The 24323-nt window shown below is 39.8% G+C and overlaps 1 protein-coding gene across 3 annotated transcripts in view; it reads right to left on the bottom strand.

Annotated features, from left to right (window-relative positions):
• Positions 1–24323, bottom strand: part of Polr2H (DNA-directed RNA polymerases I, II, and III subunit Rpb8) — a 750482-nt gene that overhangs the window by 251048 nt on the left and 475111 nt on the right. For all 3 annotated transcript variants that reach the window (XM_067137576.2, XM_068225446.1, XM_067137577.2), the window contains one exon: positions 9210–9293. In XM_067137576.2, coding sequence (XP_066993677.1) covers positions 9210–9293 — 84 coding nt within the window. The remainder of the gene's footprint in view (positions 1–9209; positions 9294–24323) is intronic.

Genomic DNA, 24323 nt, shown 5'->3' with positions numbered 1-24323 from the left:
TCTAAATTGAACAGCTACAGTATATATTTGGACCGAGCCAAAGGTATTTTATTCCTCAGTAGTTCACTGCTTGTGAACTTGGACTGGGAACCACCACCACGCCCCAGTTGAGTTTGGTACTGCTTCCACTTATCTACCTTACTCAACTCTAGTTAATCTTCCGACTCTCACTGTGTCTGGTTTGGGAAGCTTAGAGAATTTTTCACTTTCCGATCTCCCATGATCTTCATTTAACCGTTGTTCTTCAGAGTGTCGGACCACTTCCTCTTTCTCCTAAGATTAGCTTTAAATAAGGGCTCCTTAGATAAGAATTACCACCACAGAGACACTGTATTTACGAGCATATTATTACCAACAAAGCTATACATAAAAAAAACTAGGATCGGTAATAGTTTTAAACTAGATCATAACAGTAACTATTAAAATGGGAGAGCTATTAACCACAGCGAGAAACAATAAAATGCATATAACAATATATATAACAACTTTGAATTTTAATTTAATAGCCTGCACTTTCCTTCATTCTTTAATAAAATACAATATATGTCTGCAGAAAGTTATTACTACGAAAAGTACAATATACCTATCAGTATATCTTATTTACTTTATGACAACCTGACAACGTTTTGTGTTAATGCGTGGGTTTCTCCGTCCTTCTCAGAGTTGAAGTTCCGAAGGCTAAACAGACTATGACAGCAGTCAAAAATGTGCGTCATCATAGACACTGGAATTCTGGGCGCATAAAATGAATGCAGGACAACTTCAGCACCGGTACTGTATAGTAAGAATTGGCGTAATGCCAAGTGACAGTCACAGTCACAGTAGACTTAAAGGAAAAAGAAACACACATACCTTGAACATGAAGAAAGGTGATCAACAGCAGAAATGGTAGTCATATGATCCCATGAGAATAATATTTCCTTACAACCGCCTGAAGGAGAAGGAAAACATCTGGGAATAATGGTATTGTTAGACATGCAATTAAGTCATGACTGAGCTCAGATATATATTATATATCATTTTCTTTCATGAATAATCTTACAAATTGCCTTGTAGTCTTGCACCCGTTCCAAATGAGGGAGCATATTTATTTTGGGTCTCCCACCTTGAGACACAATGTTCATCGGATGACATATTAGAGGATAAAAATGAGACATGAGATCATATGTTCTCCTTTCTCGTAATTTGCTACTTAAACCATACTTAGAAGAAACAGAGATGAGATTAAACTACATTACGTTTTTTTGGACGAGATCCATATCGAGAAGTGATAGAAAGCGTAACAAAACACACTGCCATTCACACATTCCTCTGTTTCGTATTTTGAAGTGAATCATACTAAGCGATCCGGGAAGTTTTGCAACGCAACAGGTGAACCTTCATGGTTTCAATAATAAGGAAAAAGTGTATTATGCAGGGTGAGCAAAATTCAACTGGCCCGGAAAATATTTACAATGGGAGTGACGCGGGATTGACCCTTGTTAATGAACATCGTAGAAGATACTGGAAGTAGCCTCATCTGAAGAAATGAAAAATTAAGGAACCCAAAGTTCTGACTCCACTTCACTCATAAACCACCGGCGGAACTCAACACCGTAAGGTTCGTCTGGACGCTTTAACGCAAGCACAACAGTATTTGTAAGGATACATATGCAGGTCCTTTTTGAAAATGTTTCGACACGACGATTTATTTAATTCCCACTTGCACAGATAAACGGCGTTGAGATTCGTCGGACTTCGTTCCAGGCTTTCCTTCACTCCAGCAATGTTTCTTTTTGGTTCGAACTCTCTGCGGATAGTTGCAGTTTTTAATCCATACAGAGCCCCTTTCACGCCATTCTGTCACAATGTTTTGCTTGCAAACTCTGTAGGACGTTTCGCTAAAACACCACGACTGCTCCTTTCACTCACACGTAATGACACAGTGATTTACTAGGAAGATTCAGGAGATGCACACGCGCAAACATGTAACAAAAACCGATTGGTGCATCGAAATAACAGTTTTCAGCATTTCCTGTGAAGGGCAGTTTATTAACAAGGGTCAATTCTGCGTCAGTCTTAAAAATATTTTCTGGGCAAGGTTTTTTTTTTTTTTTTTTTTTTTTTTGCAAGTTGCTTTACGTCGCACTGACACAGATAGGTCTTATGGCGACGATGGGACAGGAAAGGGCTAGGAGTGGGAAGGAAGCAGCCGTGACCTTAATTAAGGTACAACCCCAGCATTTGCCTGGTGTGAAAATGGGAAACCACGGAAAACCATCTTCAGGGCTGCCGAGAGCGGGGTTCGAACCTACTATCTGACGAATACTGGATACTGGCCGCACTTAAGCGACTGCAGCTATCGAGTTCGGTGAGCAAGTTTTAGTTTACCCATCTGGTAGTTTGAGTAAACCATCACTCGATGTTGATACACTAGTGTAAGCTTCGTCGAAGCATACTCAGCTGATCTGTGAATCGCAATGCACGCTGAAATATATTAAATAAAGAGAGGTGATATACTTATTCCTGGTGACCAAGATCTTTACTACTTTTCATACGATAATTTTGTAGCGTATGTTGCTTTATCTTAGAGATAATAATAATAATAATAATAATAATAATAATAATAATAATAATAATAATAATTTCGTGTAACTAATGCTAGCCTTTTTTTGCTAGGGGCTTTACGTCGCACCGACACAGATAGGTCTTATGGCGACGATGGGATAGGAAAGGCCTAGGAATTGGAAGGAAGCGGCTGTGGCCTTAATTAAGGTACAGCCCTAGCATTTGCCTGGTGTGAAAATGGGAAACCACGGAAAACCATTTTCAAGGTTGCCGATAGTGGGATTCGAACCTACTATCTCTCGGATGCAAGATCACAGCCGCGCGCCTCTACACGCACGGCCAACTCGCCCGGTAATGCTAGCCTTGATGCAGCCCTTGTACGGCAGACCCTACAGCTAATGTGGGCATAATCCGAGTGTTATTGCGATGGAGGATAGTGCTGTATGTCAAGTGCGAGTTCCAAAGATGTTGGGGACAACACAAAGACCCGGTCTCTGAGCTAAGAGAATTAACAATTTAACATTAAAATCCCCGACCCGGCGCTGACCATTCAGCCAAGTAGCCAAACAAGACCAACACTAACTGCTTACTGCTCATTAATTCAGCCAGATAATATCGTTACAGTTCTACCTCTGCTCTTTCAGAAAAGTACCATCCTCTTATTTTCGGAAATGAAATGGATAACGGCAAAAATGATACCGAGAATGTGTGACAGTGGGATTCGAATCCGCCTGTCATCCGCGTCAGTTAGTACTTGACACCGTGATTACAGCTTTAGCGTGAAGATTAACAGTGTTCGCAAAAAGTGCTAATAAGAAATCATGAAATCCAACATCCAGATATTCAACCTGGAATTCGAGTTCACAAAATGTATTCGCTGAGAACAATACACTTAAAATCAAAACTACTTCTACGATCGAGAGAGAAAGTAAATAAAACGATTCTAACCGACTGATAGTAGCTTAAGAAAGAGAATGTAGTCTTTGCACAGTGATGTATCTGAACGGCAAATTACTTGCAATTGCAGAAACAGGGTATTTATAGTCGCAGTTTACAACAAGGAGATAATAAGAGCCAGTAAATTAACAGGTTCTTTACTAGAGATATGTGGAGAAACCAGATCGAGAGCCTTTACGCTGAAGCATACAGTAAACTATAATGGGATGCACTGCACAGTCTTAGAAATATTGCCGCCCATTCAGTGCCACGCGACTTTAGGGACAGCTGGTCAAGGGAGAATTGTGTGCAACCCGCAAAACAGACCTGATCGAGAAGGTGCCTATTCATTCTATATCACGGGGTTCAATACACAGGGTCGCATAGATCTGCTGTTAATCCAGCTTCGGAACTGCAAGGGATAAAACGCGAAACTTAAATATATCCCATTGATATAACGTGCTTCACAAAGAGGTAATAAGTAACATCGTTCCGATATAATAACAGAACGCACGAAAAATACTTCAAAGTAAGTTATCCGTTCACCATCATAAATATATGCAGACCAAATCATCAGAACTATAGCGCAGAAATCAACGGCCTATGGAACGTCCATACCTTTTAGTGTTCAGCATCTTGATATCGTCAACGTTATTAAACCAGTAAGATCGCGAAACCGATTCCATCCGACGTAGATTCATTTGTGAGGACAGAAAAATCCACAAATTTCTACATCGTACATGCAGGAAATGTAGAAGCAACATAATGAAGAGTTTGGCGAACATCCGAAAAAACTCATCAGTTCGGCAGACGGAGTCGTTTAAGAAACTTCCATCATGTAGCTACAGTTATATGATTACATAATGTTAACTTCAGTGCTTGAGGAATATTTCATATTTAAATCTTTGATGGTGACTGCAGTTTACGACGTACTAACACTATATAAACAGCCTCATCGTTTAAACATTTTCTAAACTACATCTCAGAGTTAGTTTTCATCTTATGACCTTAAGCAATATGGAATTGTAAGCCACAACTTCTAAAAAAAACGAGGAGAAAACACCACTGGTTTAAGAGTAAATGTAATTTGTTCATCCAACGCCTTGCCGTTTCCTCATCCACTGCTTGCAGGCTAGTTCAATAATGTCAGCTCGGCTACAGAGCCTGATCCAGAGCTAAAGTTTCTCGAACATTAATCAAACCAATGACGTTGAAACTGGAGCTCCACTTCCACTAACTTCTAATAAGAACAATTACTCTACAGCCTTGGGTTCAACTGTCCTAATATCACGATTTGAACATTTGTACTATCACGACTGCTACTCGTAGAAAAATACACAGTTACACGTAAAAAGGGAACCTTTTTTTAACAATTTGCTTTAAGTCCACCGGCACAGACAGGTCTTACGGCGACGATGGGATAGGAAAGGCCTAGGAATGGAAGGAAAGCGGTAGTGGCGTTAAGTAAGGCACATCCCAACCATTTGCATAGTATGAAAATGGGAAACCACGGAAAACCATCTTCAGGTCTGCCGACAGAAGGGTTCGAACCCATTATCTTCCGAATGCAAGCTCACAGCTGCGCGGTCCTAACCGCACGACCACTTGCTCGGTTTTTCTCTAAACATTGCATTCACACGGGATATTATAGTAGCCCTACATATCAACATTCTCACAAGATTAGAAATTGCTCTGAGAGGTCTGGTTTACGTAGAGACAGTTTGAGTACAACATAATGAGCATGGGCAGCTCAGTAGTAAGCTCTTGATAACGCTCAACGGATATTCTACTTACCATCTAGACGACTGTTGAACTGTAACGTACGTGTGTTATCTCGGGACCTGCTTGTAAGAAGCTTTCTGTTGGCATTTCTATACCGACTCTTCGTATCTAACGACTTGAAGTCCAGGAAACATGGATAGGAAGTTTCAAACAACAAGCTTTACGCGAGTTTTGATATAGTGATCATAGCCATGGGGCGTTCAGTTTTACATCGAATCCAAACCATAGGAACGTGACATTTCATTTCAAAACTCCCACATGCACTGACTGAGATTCGAACCGTAAACGACTTAGTGAAAAGCCATTGTCACTTGGCTATCACGTCCCCCTGAGAGCTTTTTCTTTGAAGAATAAATACTGCATAGGTTCTCTGTGGCCTATATGCTAGCTATTTTGTATCTTAAAACAACTATAACTACTTATCACTAAACTGTCTCACTGAACTGCACGAAATGCCGTTGCTCGTCCTCTTCTTAACTTTTTCTCTATCAAGTTTTATTCACCCTTATGAATGCTGAACCCGGGCTTTTCTGGATGTTTGAACAATAGTTGGAATAGGTTACGTTTAAAAACATATATTTACAAATCTTTACAAAGTTACGGAAAAATCATGGAAGGAAATTATTTACAAAAGTTGTCCCTTGACGAACAAATGTGATCTGATCAGTATCCTTAGATTCATTCACTGCAAGATTGGCTTCACTATCCATTATAAAAGACTTCCGACAATATCTAAAATATAACCTTTCATCATACTTTCATTACACCTGGGCGGAGGGATGGAGGAAGACATATATCGACATTAAACACAAGACGTAACATTTTCGTAAGAATACTGTAGTGAGAAATCGAACCGACTGTCGTCTACATAAGGTACTATCAGATGATATCACCTCGTGTTCAGCAATGGAACTGCAGCGTCAGACTAAAACCGGGACTGGGAAAGAGTATGGCATTTGAAATTTGAGTTAACTCGTAGTTGGGACAGTGGAAAATGTGTTACTGTATGTCTTCCGCTTAGTGCCGTTTCTTGATACAGAGTTGAGGTGAGATTTATAAAGCATTTTTACGGACGGATGCCCTTCCTGACACCATCTTCATTTGAGGAGCTAATGAAGATGAAATGAATGATGGTGAATGACATTCGGAAAGGAGGTGGAAGGAATTGGCTGTGGCCTATGAATAGAAACTCTTATGGCATTTGCCTGGAAGTGAAAATGGGAAACCACAGAAAATCATTCTCATGGCAGCCGACGGTGGGGTTCGAACCCACACGTCTCCCGAGTGCAGAGCGTGGCTCCAAAGCCGTAGCGTGTTAACATGCGCGGCCACTCCACTCGGTGTTACTTAGCCTATTAATAATCATGTTACTGATTTTACGTTCCACTAAGTACCTTTCCATGATTTACGGAGATGCTGAGGTGCCGGAATTTCGTCCCGCAGGAGTTCCGTTACGAGCCAGTAAATCCACCAACACGAGGATGACGATTTGAGCACCTTCAAATACCACCGGACTGAGCCGCCAGGATCGAACCTACCAAGATGGGCTCAGAAGGCCTGCGCTCTACCATCTGAGCTACTCGGCCGGATTATTATTATTATTATTATTATTATTATTATTATTATTATTATTATTATTATTAATGGGGCTTGAATGGTCAGGTCAGAACAAAAAGTGATAAAGATGGATCATTTTCAGAACTGAGGATGTGGCTAAGGTACCGGGCGAGTTGGCCGTGCGGTTAGGGGCGCGCAGCAGTGAGCTTGCATCCGGAAGATAGTGGATTTAAGCCCCACTGTCGGCAACCCTGAAGATGGTTTTCCGTGGTTGCCCATTTTCACACCAGGCAAAATGCTGGGGCTATACCTTAATTAAGGCCACGGCCACTTCCTTCCTATTCCTAGACCTCTCCTATCCCGTCGTCGCCATAATACCTATCTGTGTCGGTGCAACGTAAAGCAAGTTGTAAAAGAATAAAACTAATAATTAACGGTATTCTGTACGAAGCGAGTTATCGAACGAAATCATCTTCACATTTTTCAGACGAATTTTGTTGTTGTGGAGTGAAAATCGGATGGACTCAGGATATCTTACTCAATAGTTCTAAGTAACGGACATGAAAGTAGCGAGAATATCTTCTGGTACAAACATATAGGACCTTTGGAAGGAGGGTACTCGGAATAAGGGAATAAAGGCTAAGTTAGAAATTAAATCAATGGATGAAGCTGAACGTATAAACTGACTTCGGCGATGAGATCATGTGAGGTGAATGGATGAGGATAGATTACCTACGGGATAATGGTTACGGGAATAATGGTTTCGAACGCGAAGGGTAGAAGCAGAGAGAGTACTAGATTACGATAGTTAAACTCAATTTTTAATGATTTAAATGATGATGTGCAACTAACTGAGGCCACGAAACGTCAAGGTTTCCTAATCGATTTTTAAGTACAAAACAAGAACAGGCAAATAAACCTAAAGGATGAGGAACCGTCGTTTACGCATGCTGGATCGTTGAGAATACTTCAACACATGCAAATCTAACACGAGTGTGCAGTGAGGGAAACGATAAAAACATTTACACGCTGAGTAAAATATACCTTAAGCTTTGCTGTGGTGTAAAACAACTGAATCTCCTTTTCCCCGACATATCAGTTTGGAATACAAAGGCCAGTATAACGGAATGAATTGGGAGAGATAAGACTGTAATCGCGTACCAGGAACATCAAGAGGATGACATCACACCACGGCCATTATTCAGGCCCATTAATCGTGCCACTTAGTGCTGGGAATAGCTGCCAACCTTAGCAACATAGCAAGGCCAAAACAAATTTATGTTTTATGACCTAGGGTCACCGTGGTCACTTTTACAGGTGAAGTTAGTTTTTAATGTCTGAACTACTGTGTACAGTTAATTATTGGTAGGGATACACAAATGACAACCAGAACAACGGTTAAAGTAATTGGACTAAAATTCTGTCACTGATTTCATTTTTAATCTCAAACCACAGTGTAAGAGGAATTAAAACAAAGTGTCCCTTTAAAGGATAGCCAAATTCGTCCAAAAATTGATTTCTTACGTGATGAACTGTGTTGTACACTTAGTGTTCTGTTCACCTCATTTTAGTCGCGTGACTGAGTATAGAGTTACAGTGAGCTGATTTAATTTAGAAGCAAACAAGGATGCTCTGGAAATGGAAGAGGTAAAAGAAAGCAGATCAGAATGGATAAGATGTCACAGTAAGAGAAGAAGAAACTGGCAGAAGGACTCAATTGTGGGTAGGGCAGTTTTGGATGAGCCACACTGCATGAAAATATTTATCTACTTATTTCTATTTTAAAAATATTGATGCTTCTCTTCATCAATAGTTCCTTGCGTATTAGGAGGTTACAATTCGGTACAGATGTAGGGCCTACACCAACATACAGAGAACACAACTTTATATGAATCCAGGTTTCAGCAGCAGATAGCCGTACGTCTTTAATCGTGTAAGGCGTATCTTATATGAAGTTAAAAAAAAATACAGTACAGAATTTTAAGCCAAAACGTTAGTAACAACTTAATTACTGTACCTAAAAATTAAATGCAAATTAGTAAGTGGCATGTAAGGTGAAGCTTGGGGTAAAATATTAACCCAGTACCCGAGTAATTGTTGTAAAGTAGCTAATAATTCTGGAACATATTTAATAGCTCAGAAAGTATACGAGCTATTTACTTGAAATTTTGAAATTATTTTTATGAAATTAGTAGCAATTATTTGCGAAAATTTCACAGTGATAGGAATAATACTTCCCAACTTTCTATCATGGCTAACCTTAACATAACGGGAATTAGATTTTAGATCGGATGCACTAATTACTGAGCTCCAAGATTAAGCAAAATAACGAGACTGTAACAAGGAAATATTCGCATGCACATTACGAACAAAGGTCATTTACTCACCCAGCTCCATCGGGTAGAGCCACGTGTTCACATCCAAAATGAGGTCCATTTTGAAAGACTCGCTTTCGCAATGCAGACGGCTCACTGAAACACAGAACGTACTCATAAGTTAAAACATTAAGATACATGTCTTCGCATACAAATGACGTGTAAAATCTCAATAGTATCAAAACTAAGAACATTTGCAAATACAAGATCCTCATCTTCACTGCAGTATTCTAGGAATTATATTTCAAATTTTCAATCAGCGGAGGATAGCAAGAGTATAATTTTCAATCTTAAGCTAAACTGAGAGAGGAGCTGAAACAAGACACTCTTCAGTGTAGGTGAGGTTATATGCTAGACCAGGAATGTAGAAATACTGAATAATAATAATAATAATAATAATAATAATAATAATAATAATAATAATAATAATGGTTTTACGTCCCATGAACTATTTTACGGTTTTCTAAAACATCAAGGTGCCAGAATTTGGCCCCATAAGAATACCTGTGGGTACATCCACCGACACGAGACTAGTGTAATTGAACACCTTCAAATACCACTGGACTGTGCTAGGATCGAACCTGCCAGCTTAAGCTCAGATGGACAACAATCCTACCGTCGAGCCACTCAGCCCTGGAAGAATCCTCATAAGAAATGGACAGACGAAGAAAACATTTCACCATAGTAGCAATACAGGTTGATAATGATTATACAATTTTAACAAGTGATAGCCGAACGTTGCCGACTTAGACATATTCAAACCAAACCCCATGGCGCAAGAGCCCCGAAGGGCCATGGACTACCAAGCGACCGCTGCTCATCCCTAAGGCCTGCAGATTATGAGGTGTCGTGTAGTCAGCACGACGAATCCTCTCGGCCGTTATTCTTGGCTTTCTAAGATTGGAGCTGCCATCTCACCGTCAGATAGCTCCTCAATTGTGATCACGTAGGCTGAGTGGACCTCGAATCAGACCTCAGATCCATGTGAAAATCACTGACCTGGCCGGGAATCCAACCCGGGGCTCTGGGTAAAGGGCAGGCACGCTACTCCTAAACCATGGGGCCGGCTTCGACATTTTCAACAAAGGCAAAATACATGTCACTTCAACATAAGCATATTACGTCTTGAATGTGGAGGTTCGAACTTATCTCCAAACAACAGTTTCACATTCTACCACCCTTATCATCTGAGCTATGGTTAAAGAAACGCTTACTTTTTTCTGCTAGTTGCTTTACGTCGCACCGACACAGATATGTCTTATGGCGACGTTGAGACAGAAAAGGCCTAGGAATGGGAAGGAAGCGGCCGTGGCCTTAATTAAGGTACAGCCCCAGAATTTGCCTGGTGTGAAAATAGGAAACCACGGAAAACCCTCTTCACGCCTGCCGACAGAGGGGTTCGAACCCACTATCTCCCGGATGCGAGCTCACAGCTGCGCGCTCCTAACCGCACGGCAAACTCGCCCGGTAGTAGTTATGTGAATTAGTGTGATATAATGGCTGTCAATATAAGCGTCAATTGTGCTGAAAAACGTTTTCGGAATGTAAAGAATAAAGAACCAATAAACACAAATCCACTATATTCTACAAAATACATTAAAATGACTCGTCTCAGAGGGGTAGTGAACGTTTCAAATACGAAAAATTACATAGATTCAACTCGAAAGTCTTAAAGTAGTGACTTCCCAAAATGAAGGTAGACGTAAGTGACAATGGCAAGTAGTCCTGTGATTCTGTGATATGTATAACAGATTTAACAGATGCTAGTATGCAACCAAATACATTTCCTACATAAACAAAGTCATATACGTACACACGAACTAACGTCGAAGACCACTGTCATACCAATGAAAGACAGATCACTGGATAATAGGTCAAAAGATCGTCTGATATACAATTTTAAAAGAAATTTAGAACATATGTAAAGAGTACGTCCTGGAAAATGTATAGCGAGGTCAGGCGTATCCAGCAAGATTCTGATAAGATAGCTATCTTACGTGAAAACCATGGAGAAGCTATCAATTGTGAAATGAACGTCAGCTTCTAGGATTATCATTAATACTCTTTAGTTCACAGCCAAATGTAACCAGGAAAGTAGGTGCGTAGTATACAAGCTGGTGATCTCATTAACCCATCTCGATTTTTCGACTCAACGGGAACTCCAGCAGTACAGTCACGTAAGAGTCCCCTTGTCAAACCCAGCAAGTGAGCATCGGGAAATGCCGAGCACTGAAATCCTAACATCCTTAGGTGACACATCTGTGGGCAGTATAATCGAAATGCCCAACAGACGGTGGTTAGAAGTTATAATTAGTATCACATGAACGTCTATGGTTTGTTAAATACTAATTCAGCACACGATTCGCCACCGTATCTTCCTAGTTCACACACTCAATATCGTCACAAATAGTTTTTCACAACTGGGTGCCGAAATGAGTGGACCAGATGATAGAGCACTGATCATCGAGCCAAAATAGGTGGGGTCGATCCCGGCTCAGTCCAGTGGCATCTTGAGGGTGCTCAAATACGCCAGTGCAATATCGGTAGAATTACTGGCACGCGCAGTACAAACAAATTGAGGCAGTTCATACCGGAAATACCATTAGACTACTGTTTTGAAGTATTTTCATTTCTGATAACAAAGCTGAGCATAATTCCTAAAATGCTTATTTATTCCTGTAACTCCTAAACTTGCAGAGTAAGGTTAATGACTCTCCGTTTTAGGTCAAATTATGACGAATAAAAGATATCTGTCGGTGACTGTAAATCCCTATTTTGACTGATAGCGCCTATTTTGTGATACATGTTCATGTAAGTGTCTAAAACGTTAATATTTAAAATATTTATGTATATTATTTTTTGCATCAAAAGCCTGCGTGGCTCAGGCGGCAGCGCGCCGGCCTCTCACCGCTGGATACCGTGGTTCAAATCCCGGTCACTCCATGTGAGATTTGTGCTGGACAAAGCGGAGGCAGAACAGTTTTTTCTCTGGGTACTCTGGTTTTCCCTGTCATCTTTTATTCCAGCAACACTCTCCATTAACATTTCATTTCATCTATCAGTCATTTATCATTGCCCCAGAGAAGTGCGACAGACTTCGGCAGCCGGTACAATTCCTATCCCCACCGCTAGATAGGGACTTCATTCAATCCATTCCTGAACCCGTCGAATGACTGGAAACAGGCTGTGGATTTTCATTTTTTGCATCGATATATCTCGTTTGTCGGCAAAGAGTATGGTGCAGCACATCCTGTAAGGTTGAGCGGACATTCACTCGATTCAGAAATATCCTGACTGAAATGACACATACATTTACGCAAGAAACTGTCGAAAAATACACAGTAGTCAACTGTAATGTAGTTAGAGAGCAAGCTGTTTCCATAGTTTCAGTACAGTTTCATTTTATCTTCACAGAATTGAAATCAGTACGGTACCAAATTTATGTTTCTAAATACAGCAACACCTCTTCTTAACATTGTTCAGGAGATCATTTACATTTTAAATAGCTAAGTAGTCACACAACGTCACTACAATAAAGGACACACGTTGTGAAGGAATTAGTGCACAATCGAAAAGAATGGTCAGAGTCGAAGTTACACCACACTACCCCAAAACATGGAATACTGAATACATCTCTGCACATTCATGTTTGGCATTAGGAAGTGCATCCGGTCGTAAATTAGGGCTAAGTTCACGTACGCATCCTCACCACGGTGTAGTAGTAGTAGTAATAGTAACCCTGAAGATGGTTTTCCATTCTCACACCAGGAAAATGCTGGGGCTGTACCTTAATTAAGGCAACGCCCGCTTCCTTCACAGTCCTAGGCCTTCCCTATCCCATCGTCGCCATAAGACCTATCTGTGTCGATGCTACAGTACGTGACTCAAACCGCGCAGCTACTTGTTCGGAAGGTACGAGTTTATACAAGTTTTGATAGTGCGTATATAAACCTTTTCGGTGACTATTTTGGTGCCTAAAACAGGATTTTAATACCCAAATGTCCTCAGCTTATTGATAACATACAAAGGAGTAGGCCTAATAGCGAAAAAGAGGACCGATTATTAACTTTGTAAAAAATAAATAGATTAGCCTACGGGGAAAAGACGCATCACTTCATGCATGTTTGCCGAAGTTAAAGTTCAAGATTGTGTAATGGATTTCATTTTTAAAAATCTATAGAGTGCATCATTGCAATAATCACACTATGGCACTACGAATACGGACACACGTTGTGAAGGAATGAGTGTAGGACCTACATTCGAAAAGAATGTGACGATGTATGGTTTCTACTCGAAATAACGATGCAGTAGTAACATGTATAAAATATATTCATCGAGGATTTTTGTTCAAAAGTGTTCAGCAAAGCATGGCTGCTATACGGCTATGAGCAAGTTAAACATTTCTTTTCAGGCAATATACATGTTTAAAAATCAAACCATTGCAGGTCAAAAAGAAAGAGATCAGTGCAACTTGATTTTCCAGTAAAGTTTACTTTTGTTATGATGGACTATGATAGTCTTTAATGAAATAACAAGCAATTGTCATCACCGTCATGCGAAATTCCAAAGTACAAATCAATATACACATAATGCTATAAATACATGATCGGTGACAATTTCTGAGAGTAATCCATATTATGTACTAGCTGATGTACCCGTGCTTCGCTACGGAATTCTACATTGTATACAGAATTGTAAGTTAGGTAGAGTACACGTTGTGAGCAAGACAGTATTAAATTGCATAGCTCTTAACGTTACCCTGGAAACGCGACAGAGAAATCACCAAACGTCTTTTCACATACGAAGACTACGTTAGGGAATTTTCATTGTAATGGTAGGCACTCTTGCCAACCATCAGTAACAGTCAGGTTGGGGAATTGCATTATAATGGCAGACACTCACTCTCCACCTGCCTTTTCGTGTCGTCTCAAAAGTCACGAGTCTCAAAACTCACGAATTCCAGGAAGAGGATTAGTAAGAACAGGTCTCTCTACCTGGGCTTGTCTCAAAACTCACGACCGGGGCCAGTTCTTCTTTGAATGGATAAATGTCCACCCTTTTAGTGATGTGATGATGGAATACTTTTAATAATCGAATAACTTCCATCCGATTATTTAATAATCGAATAAATAATCGAATGAGTTTCAAATATCATTCAGTTGTATCACACAGAATAATCGGATGCGTCATGAATATTTTTTTCGGTTTAAGTGTGTTGGGTAGACAATCTATTGAAATAAGCAAATAGATGAACTCTTACGAAAAATAGAAATACGTCTTTTTTTTTTTCAAATGAATCTCCAAGTGTTGAAACTAAATGAGTGAATTACCTGACTTGATCTTGAATATCTCTAAATAAAATTCACTGGGCTAGTTGGCCGTGCGGTGAGGGGCGCGCGGCTGTGAGCTTGCATCCGGGAGATAGTGGGTTCGAATCCCACTGTTAGCAGCCCTGAAGATGGTTTTCCGTGGTTTCACATTTGCACATCAGGCAAATGCTGGGGCTGTACCTTAATTAAGGCCACGGCCGCTTCCTTCAAACTCCTAGACCTTTCCTATCCCATCGTCGCCATGAGACCTATCTGTGTCGGTACGACGTAAAGCCACTAGGAAAAAAAATGAATAAAATTCCTTATTCAAGTAAATGCCGCCTTCTGTCCGCATAATAGAACTAAGCCCCAGCACCACCAACTGACAGTTTCTTTTAACTAGCAGCGGGCAATATACCTACTTCAATTTTATGTCGTCCTGCTGCAAGCATACATTTTTAACATGCTACCCTTTGGTCCAAGGGGTCCAGGGGGTACCGAGTTCGATTTCCGGTCGGGTCGGAGATTTTAACTTTCATTAGTTAATTCCTATGGCTTGCGGACTGGGTGTTCGTGCCGTCTTCAGCATTACAGTAGACTTCATCTTAGGTAGGGCTCATCCTCACATACTTGCAAGTCACCTGTACGGCGTCATTTCTAAAGACCTGCACCAGACCTTCCCGGAAGCCACACGTCATTATTATAAATTTATGCGAAAGGTAAAAAAATGCATTATATTAGCTTTAAGACAAGAGCAAAATATTTAAACAACAATAATAATAATACACCTCGGTCTCTTTCATTCACAAGGCATTATTTTTCCCTTGTGGCTTGGGGTGGCAGAATAACATCCACAGTATCACCTGCCTGTCGTTAGAGGCGACTAAAAAGGGAAGCGTGAGTCACCGCGCACCTCATCCCTCCTGCGGTCATCGCTGCTGTCCGGAGTCGTGAATTTTGAGACTCATTAGCATGTTTACTTAGATACCAGTTTGTAGTCGTGAGTTTTGATACTATTTGTCACTAATTTTAGTCCGTGAGTTTTGAAACTCGTGAGTTTTGAGACGTAACCTGCCTTTTTACATCCTCAGAAAGAATGTCTTACTGGTTTTCCCAACCGAAATGAACACAGGTCATTACAATGACGTCAGTAGGAATGGCGCGAGTAAAAGCAATGATTTCACATGAAGTACTTGATCAAATGAAAAACCACACATTTTCTCACTTTTAACGAACAGTAGTACGCTGCCCATCTAACAGTCCAAAGTTCCAGAACTGGAATGACCAGGCCGCAGACAGCCGTGATCAGTGAACACTCTTAGTCTTTTTTCGGGGAAGGGGGGGGGTCGAATAGTGGAGAGTCCCAGGGCAAAAACTATGCCCTTTTACTAATCTGTTTCTTAGGAGTACCCGATGGTCGGAAAATCTCAATTCACTACACTGGCGGCGGAAAAATCTGACTTGGAGGCAATTTTTTTCTCCAAGCCAGAAGAGAAACACCCCTCTTCACTGCTAATTTTCAATAAAATGAATGTAGAATTTAATAAAAGCGAAGAGGAAGAAGCTCTTTTTAAGAAACGGCTCTTTTCAGGGTTGAATATTGAGTTATTTATTGAATTGTGGTGCTATAATTTGGAATACGCCTAAATTGTAATTCTAGACCAGGTCATACTACTACTACTACTACTACCAAGTGAGCCTCTGCCTTAAGAGTGCAGAGTGCTCATTCAAAACAGAGCGTCAGAGTAAGGATCGAATAGCTGGAATACTATGATGAACCAGTGAGTTACGTACCAGCAGTACGGTATCAGAAAATGTATCAACCAGAGGAATGACATGCTAAAGAAGAACATTTTCTAACTCCCCAGCTATTTCCCGCCAATATTCAGTCAGGCTGTTATACTCGGTATGCATTAGTAATCCCATCTATCGGACTTGAGCGGCAACATAAGAGACAAAAAACATTACCACAAACAATGGTCAATATAATGTTATTGTTGATCAATGCTATGCGCTTTCAGTATTGTAGGCCTTCACATTTAGTTTCCTTCCGACTCTGAAATACCACTCTTATCATAGTCGGTACGATAAAATTGAATAAAACATAAATGGTCGGAAATTGTATTATCTATAACTTTTGTTATGTAGTACTTTAGGACCAATAACATAGGTATTTAAAAATTAAATTGTAGGCGCCATCCCCTAAACTACAATTTCATACAGGGCAAATAAAAGTGTTCATAACTTAGACTGTAGTTTCTTATTCCCCGACTGTATATACCGTATTTCATTAAATTCTGTTAATCCATTTTCTCGTGGCTCGGCGTTGATATGGACTTGGCAAAAATACAAATTCATGATATCTGCGTTATCAGAGCCGGTACGGTATATTGTATGACATAAATGATCGGAAATTTAATTCTATATATCTTTAGTTATGTAGTATTTATCGATAGGACCACCAATAATATAAATATTTGAGAATTACATTTTAGGCCTTCCCTTAAACTACCATTTCACTCAGCGTAAGTAAAATGATTTATAGCCTAGATTGTAGTGGCTCATACCCCGACTTCACATATTGATTTTCATTTTCTCTTCAGCCGTTTTCTCGTGATGCGTGTACATACACAGACAGACAGACAGACAGACAGACAGACAGACAGACAGACAGACAGACAGACAGACAGACAGACAGACAGACAGACAGACAGACAGACAGACAGACAGACAGACATAACGGAAAAGTAGAAAGTGCATTTCCTTGTTACTATGGACATGACCGATACAGAAACACCATTCTTTTGAAATTCTAAGCATTGTACAGACAAAACTCTTATTATATATATATATATAGATTATTCTGATAATATTATTCCACAATTTATATTTCTATCTACTTGTCGCATATTTGGTAACATATTCTTTCCATTACCGTCAGTCAAGTATGGATTTTAGGTAATTTTTTCACTCCTACAAACATTTCGGTTCTCTTTCCAAAGAATGACAGCAAACAGTGGTATGATCTGGACTCGACCTGAAGAGAACAGCAAGATGCTGCAGAGCACGGTACACGGATATAATGCGAAGGAGGAGTCGAGCGATCAAGTGAACATCTGGCATGCAGTGAGGCGCATCAGTGCATTTCAAGTCCAAGGCCGTGCTTGTTAGTTTACGTAATAGTAAGCTCGAGCCAGAAGAGGCTATGGGTGTAAACACTGAAGATCAAACAACTGTCAGGGGAGACGGGAGCCAGTATTAACATGGTAGGCGGAGAGAAAATCAAGAATTTCTGAACAGTCGACTGGCCAATGCTGGAGGTAAAATCTGAACTTAGCAGCTCAACATTCTTCCCAGTATAAACGCCCCTTAAAGGGCTTCTTGTGAGGATTACAGTCCAAAATTCTCACAACTACAAAGTATACTAGACGATAAAACTTCAAATGAAACATCTAGATAAAAATTGCATTCTCAGAAGTATGTTTATGCGACTTGTTTTACTCTCAAGCTTTCTTCAAATCTGTAGTTTTCTTCTTCCTTACACCGATAAAAGAAATCCGAACCACTGGGTTCAGTATCACCTTCACCCCAAACATTAAAAAGTAACGAGATATAATGGGTGGTATGAATAAAACGCGAGTACTTACTCAAATTATATACTAATGAGCATGAGCATTTATTAGGAGTATATTCTCAGCCCAAGTAGTATGTACTCCATTTGGTAAGAATAAAAAGGTTCTCCTCTGATGGAGTAGATACTCAAGCGCACCGCCATGTGGATCGTTTGAAACTGAGTAGATACTCATGTTGTGTACGATCGTCAACTGTTAACATGTTTGGTTCCAATCGCAACATAACCTCAACTGGATCCGGTTTAGTTTGTAGTTTGCACTGATTGTTCGTTCGTCAAGTTCGTCGATATGGAAAGTATTCATCCGGTAACATTTGCGAATATATTGCGGGAAATTGCGGTACTTTTCAGTAATTCCCAACAGCCGGCGGTTCGGAAAGAAAAATCCGAATCGTTGGAGGCAATTCAAACGAAACTGATGGCCATGTGCGGCAAGAAAGTTGAGATTGGCACCATAACGAAAAGGATAAACAATATGAAAATGAGGGTGAAACAAAAGTGCGACGTAAATCAAACTGGGAATAGAAGGATAGTGCTGAAGGAGTGGGAGAATATTATCCACGAGCTGTTGGATGTGGATACTAATCCAACATTGACACGAATTTCAGGTATGTTCCGAAAGTATATTCACGATTATTTTCTTGAACAGGTTTATAGAGGTTGTAGAAAGTACACTGCAAACTTTAAGGTTAAGATATTTCTATTTATTGCTTTATAAGAACCAAATAGCACCTAGGCCTTTGGTTCAGGGTACCCGGGTTTGAATCCTGGTCCTGAGACTTTAGCTCCGTTTAATTCAATTGTCCGTAGAAAACTGAATTAGTGAATTAAAACGCTTTTCGTTTTTTTTCGTAGGAGCAACTGCGATTGGAGTAGGGCTTCCTGAATTTCAGCCAGAACACATTCCTCCACCTGTAGTGGAATTTGTAGTATTGGAAGTGGGAGGAGAAGGAGGGAGTCCTGTAGAAATCGTGAACTCTCCAAATGTAGCCACCCCTAAACGGAAAAGAAGTGTTTTGGACGACTACGAAAATGATGAAACCAGAACTCTAAATAATACAGACCTGCAGCGCTTGGTGCTGTTAAAGCAGATAAGAGTGTTGGAACTCACAGAAAAAAGTTAAAATCAGAGATGAAAGAATGATAGTCGAGTATATATATTTTAAAAAATAAACTGTTTTGCATACATTTTTGAGCCATGTTCTTGAAATCTTTCTCCCCAAAGCAAGACATGACTATATACTCATGTTTGAGGCAACTATCAGCCATACTCAAAACAAAGTGAGTATATACTCATCAATTTTTTCTGTGAGGTTCGATCCTGGCTCAGTCTGGTGCCATTTGAAGGTGCTTAGAGACTCAGCCTCGTATCGGTATATTTACCGACATATAAAAGAACTATGAGACTAAATTCAGGCACCTCGGGTCTCCGTAAACCGTAAAAGTAGTTAGTAGGACGTAAAGCCATTGCCACTATTATTATTTATGAATTTATGATCTATCAGAACATGCTGCTGCTACGACTTGTTTATTTCGTGTTATTGACGAAACGGTGGTTGGTTTTAAAATTTTTGATTCGTATCCTGGTTTTAAATGCATTGGGTGGTATGAATAAAAATGAGAATATAGTATGTACTCAACTTTTCAGAGAATATACTCCACCTGATAAGAATAAAGTTCTTGAGAATGTACTCACTAGTTGAGTATATACTCATGTTATGGAGGTGGTGGAGTATATACTCACCTTCCGAAGAGTATGAGAGTAGATTCTCACATGTGATATGAATCGAACCTGCCAAGTTGGGGTCAGAAGGCCAACGCCTCAATCGTCTGAGCCACTCAGCCCGGCTGTTTCGGACAAGAGAGATAGAATACCCACCTTGTTATGAAATATGCATATTTTAGAGGAATTAATTTTTCACAACTCCCCTAAAAATCAAAGGACCAACACTGTCGATATAAACATGTCATCTCGTCCCGTAATATCAATACACACTTGTCTATCTCATGGATGGGGAAAGAAACAAGATACGGTAACAAAAATCAAAGTAACTAATGTATTGGTGTAAAGTCATGTCATTTTTCTGTTTAACATTTTTGTGAAACTCAAGTTATAAAATGACACTTTATCTACCACTAAGATGCAATTAACTTTATAGATGTTGTAGGCAAGTATTTAAGCGTTGGATGTGGATACTAATCCAACATTGACACGAATTTCAGGTATGTTCCGAAAGTATATTCAACTACAGGCCGTGTCCACAGTCGCATACTGCCCAATCCAAGTCTTAATTACATATACGTATACTCATGACTCATGGGGCACCATAGCCCCACAAGTTATCAGACTGTACATAAACTAGTACGTGGTTGGGGGCTGCTGACCATAAGGTTCCCAGCCCCTGACATTTAGCAACAACAACAACAACAACACAAACATATCATAATTTCGGATATGGGTGGTCGTCGATACCAGATAGCCTACTTGAATGTGTAGAAAATGTCTAATGTATTTGCGTTTCCTATGGTAGTGTATCGCCTGTTGCTATTTCTCGATGGATGAAGTATTATTGAGTCTCTTGATACAGGCCAGAGCACAATGTAGTTTCCAACGAAGGCTCACTTGCGGCTGTGGCTGTACGTAAGCTGAGTAATGATATCCGGAGCACGAAAAGTGCGTCTGGATGTTGTGGAGATTGCTATTCAAAGGGCCGGCCGTGCTGGAATAACATTTGCTGGCCTAGTGAAGAAAGTAACGGCGAACAACTCCTCATCATACCTTGTAAGCTTCATTATGGCACCACTATCGGTTTTTGTAGTTTCCCTATAACCACCTAACCACTGGTAGCGCTATTTGAGAATTCAACCAACCTCCGGGCTGAAGATTTAACAAGCATACTACAGTGATTAACAATAATTATTTGGACCTAGAATTAGGAACTGCTATGATATAGGATGCCACGATATTTCTCGAGTAATTATAAAAAAATAACAGTACAACTATAGTATATTATGGATAGCACATGAAGTCGCCAAATCCCAAAATAGAAGCATTACAATTGGGCTTCCTCTATCAAGTCATTCTGTAAACTACATGTTTTGATGGATGTAGTAATTTTTCATCTGTTCACTGACATTATGTTGGAGCAAACTGTAGCTTTCACTAATGTTTCACTCTTATTTACGGCTGCTTGAGTACGGATTGTGCTAAGTAAGGATATTCACGGCATGACCAATAATGTAGATATGAAAGATCTTACTCATCAGGTCAGTTCTAGTTTGGTGTGGACAGCAATAACAGTTTCATTATTGCATTGCCGTGCGTTTTGGATGTTTCGCTATAACCTCATAACTAGGGCCCGGATTTTTATGTAATATCAAAGTACAAAATATGTGATAGTATTAGTGCACTAAATTTAAAAAAAGTTCGTATATTACTTTCACTATGAATTATGGTAATGATATGAGACAATACAATTGCTTTAATTTAAATATCTCCATACATTACGACAAAGTCATCGCTGTTGCTTTAGATAATTCATATAGCCTACTGCTTTCTAATTTTGACAGTATTAAATAATCAAATTCAAAGCATAATCAAAATATTTCAAATGTTTAAAAATAATGTTATGTATTGTAAATCGCGGAATATATTAGACTACACAATGTATTGTTGTAGCTAATTTCCTGTTGCCACATGCCCTGAAAGTGAAATTTAAAATGCGACTAAATAAAGTTAAGAGAGAATCTGCGTATAAATCCCTAATAAGTAACACAAATAGTACGGTAACATGTTAATCCCAATGTGCAGTGTGTCACCAAGTACTTCTCCATGTTTTCTATTGAAATGTTTTGGGCGCTGATCCAATTAAATTCTCTTGTAGGCTGTGAAGGACTGTTCAACAACGTAGGAAGTCACCGGTTCATATTAAGACAAAAGCCCTAGTTAGGTGATCTTCCAGAGCCTCTCCTTGTTCGCCACTAATATTTCGAACAGAGTTTGAATAACCTAGATTTCATTTCGAGACTGCATAGAGTTTGTTGGAAACTTTAACCACTGAGCTCGATAGCTGCAGTCGCTTAAGTGCGGCCAGTATCCAGTATTCGGGAGATCGTGCCTTCGAACCCTACTGTCGGCAGCCCTGAAAATGGTTTTCCGTGGTTTCCCATTTTCACACCAGGCAAATGCTGGGGCTGTACCTTAATTAAGGCCACGGCTGCTTCCTTCCCAGTCCTAGCCCTTTCCTGTCCCATCGTCGCCATAAGACCTATCTGTGTCGGTGCGATGTAAAGCCAATTAAAAAAAAACTTTAACCAATGAAAGGCACCTAGCCATACCAGATTCTGATAAAGGATTAGTGCTGTTGTATGCAGTTGAGGCACTCGGACCTACTGTATTTCATGGACAAAGGGTTAGAAATCCCAATTGTAATGCAATTTTAAAGTCATCTTTAGGAGATGAATTATTTTACTATAATCTAAAAATTAAACAAGTTGACACAATTTTACATTTTTTGAATAATTACGTACAAATGCAAAAAAAATACTGCATTCACATAAATGTAAAAATATGTAATATTACTAAGAATAAGTAAAAATATGTAAAATGATATAACCATATCAGCACCACAATTCGCCGATATTTTTCATTTTCAGCTGTCTACAAGTAAACGAATGGAATATGTAATTACATAAGAATCCAGGGCCTATTGATAGCGTTCTTGGTCACTTTTTAGAATGAAATAAGCCTCTGTGCTGGTGAGACAAACAAAACAGTCCTTCAAAACACGTGGTGTTACGACCAAGGCTATAGCGGTAGGTTCACTTGCGTGCAGACAATGAGGCTCGTTTCCGTAAACACACACTAGCGTTTTCCCTTCCGTAAGGTTTCCACATCTACCTAACTCACACTTGACTCCAACCAGTCCTTGCTACCTCTCTCTATGGCAGGAATGAAGGAATGACCGACGTTATGCCCTCGTGTGAAATGAAGAGGGGACAGTAATAGCCTCCTTGAATGGAACTGATACGGTTGGAGTAATACAGAGAGATGAGATAGTCCAATGAAATACGATTATAGAGACCTTGCCTTGTAGGAGGAGATGTAAAACGTATGTAAGAAGGGGAAGGAGGATGTCGCTGGGGAGGGCGGGTCTGTTAGACTCTTCATTGCCAATGTACATCACCATTCCTAAATAGGCCACATTTTCTGCACGCAAGTATACAGTTCAATACGACAGAACAAAGCAGTTTCCTAGATTACTTATTTTGTTATGCATAGGTGCCGTCCAATAGTTTATGTCAGGTTCCTGTTAACCACAGTTCAACAAAGAAATTAGCTGTTCCAAGACCGGCTTCCCTTTTCCATTGAAGCCCACATTCTCGTGACATCTTGGAGTAGGTTAAAGAAAGCGAGCACTGCAAGCTTATTTAAACACGGAACGGTTCTCGGAAAACTATATTCGCACTACTACCTCATCCGTCCATAAAAACTTTTCTCTCGGTCATTACTTTCTGAAGCTGCTTTCTTACAGACAACTTCGACGCTCTGCATCGGTTGAAACTTGAACTGAAGTAACTTTTCCAAGGCCCTTTGTGTTTAAACGCCACCGCCTTGACAATGCTATAATTTAACCGTCACATGCCTATAACAGAATTCTCTTTCTAGAAATGTGCATGTAAACAGTAAGTTAATCGAGACGGCAAGCTCTTTAACTAAGAATACAATAGTGACGACTATGTTTTCTAAGACTAGCAAGATACCCGTGCTTCGCTACGGTCTTAAACTGAAAGTTATTATTCAATGTTTTACATTTTGGACAGTCCACGGTCAGCGGAGCCTGAAAAATACGCCCTCATTTCGTACGTCAAACGGCTTTGGGGGAATGATTATTTATTTTCTGATCTAACACTCATTTGAACACCATACGGAAGAATTTGAATGTTTAAACCCTATATTATTTAACATTACGATGTAAAAGCGACCAACCTGTGAAATTTGATTTTGTACGACGAACAGTAATGGAGGAATGAATACTTTTTAAGGGGTGAATGTTTTTAAATATTTATTAACATTTCGGATATAAAAGACCACACTTCACAAAAAATTATGTTCGTGCCTGAAACGGTTTCGGAAGAATGGATATTGTCTTTTTGAGGGCCAACCACCATCTAAACCCCTTAGGG

This window comes from Anabrus simplex, chromosome 1 (genome assembly GCF_040414725.1).
Source record: "Anabrus simplex isolate iqAnaSimp1 chromosome 1, ASM4041472v1, whole genome shotgun sequence".
Lineage (NCBI taxonomy): Eukaryota > Metazoa > Arthropoda > Insecta > Orthoptera > Tettigoniidae > Anabrus > Anabrus simplex.
Note: the sequence above shows the minus strand (reverse complement) of the source record. Positions and strands in the feature narration are given on the sequence as shown.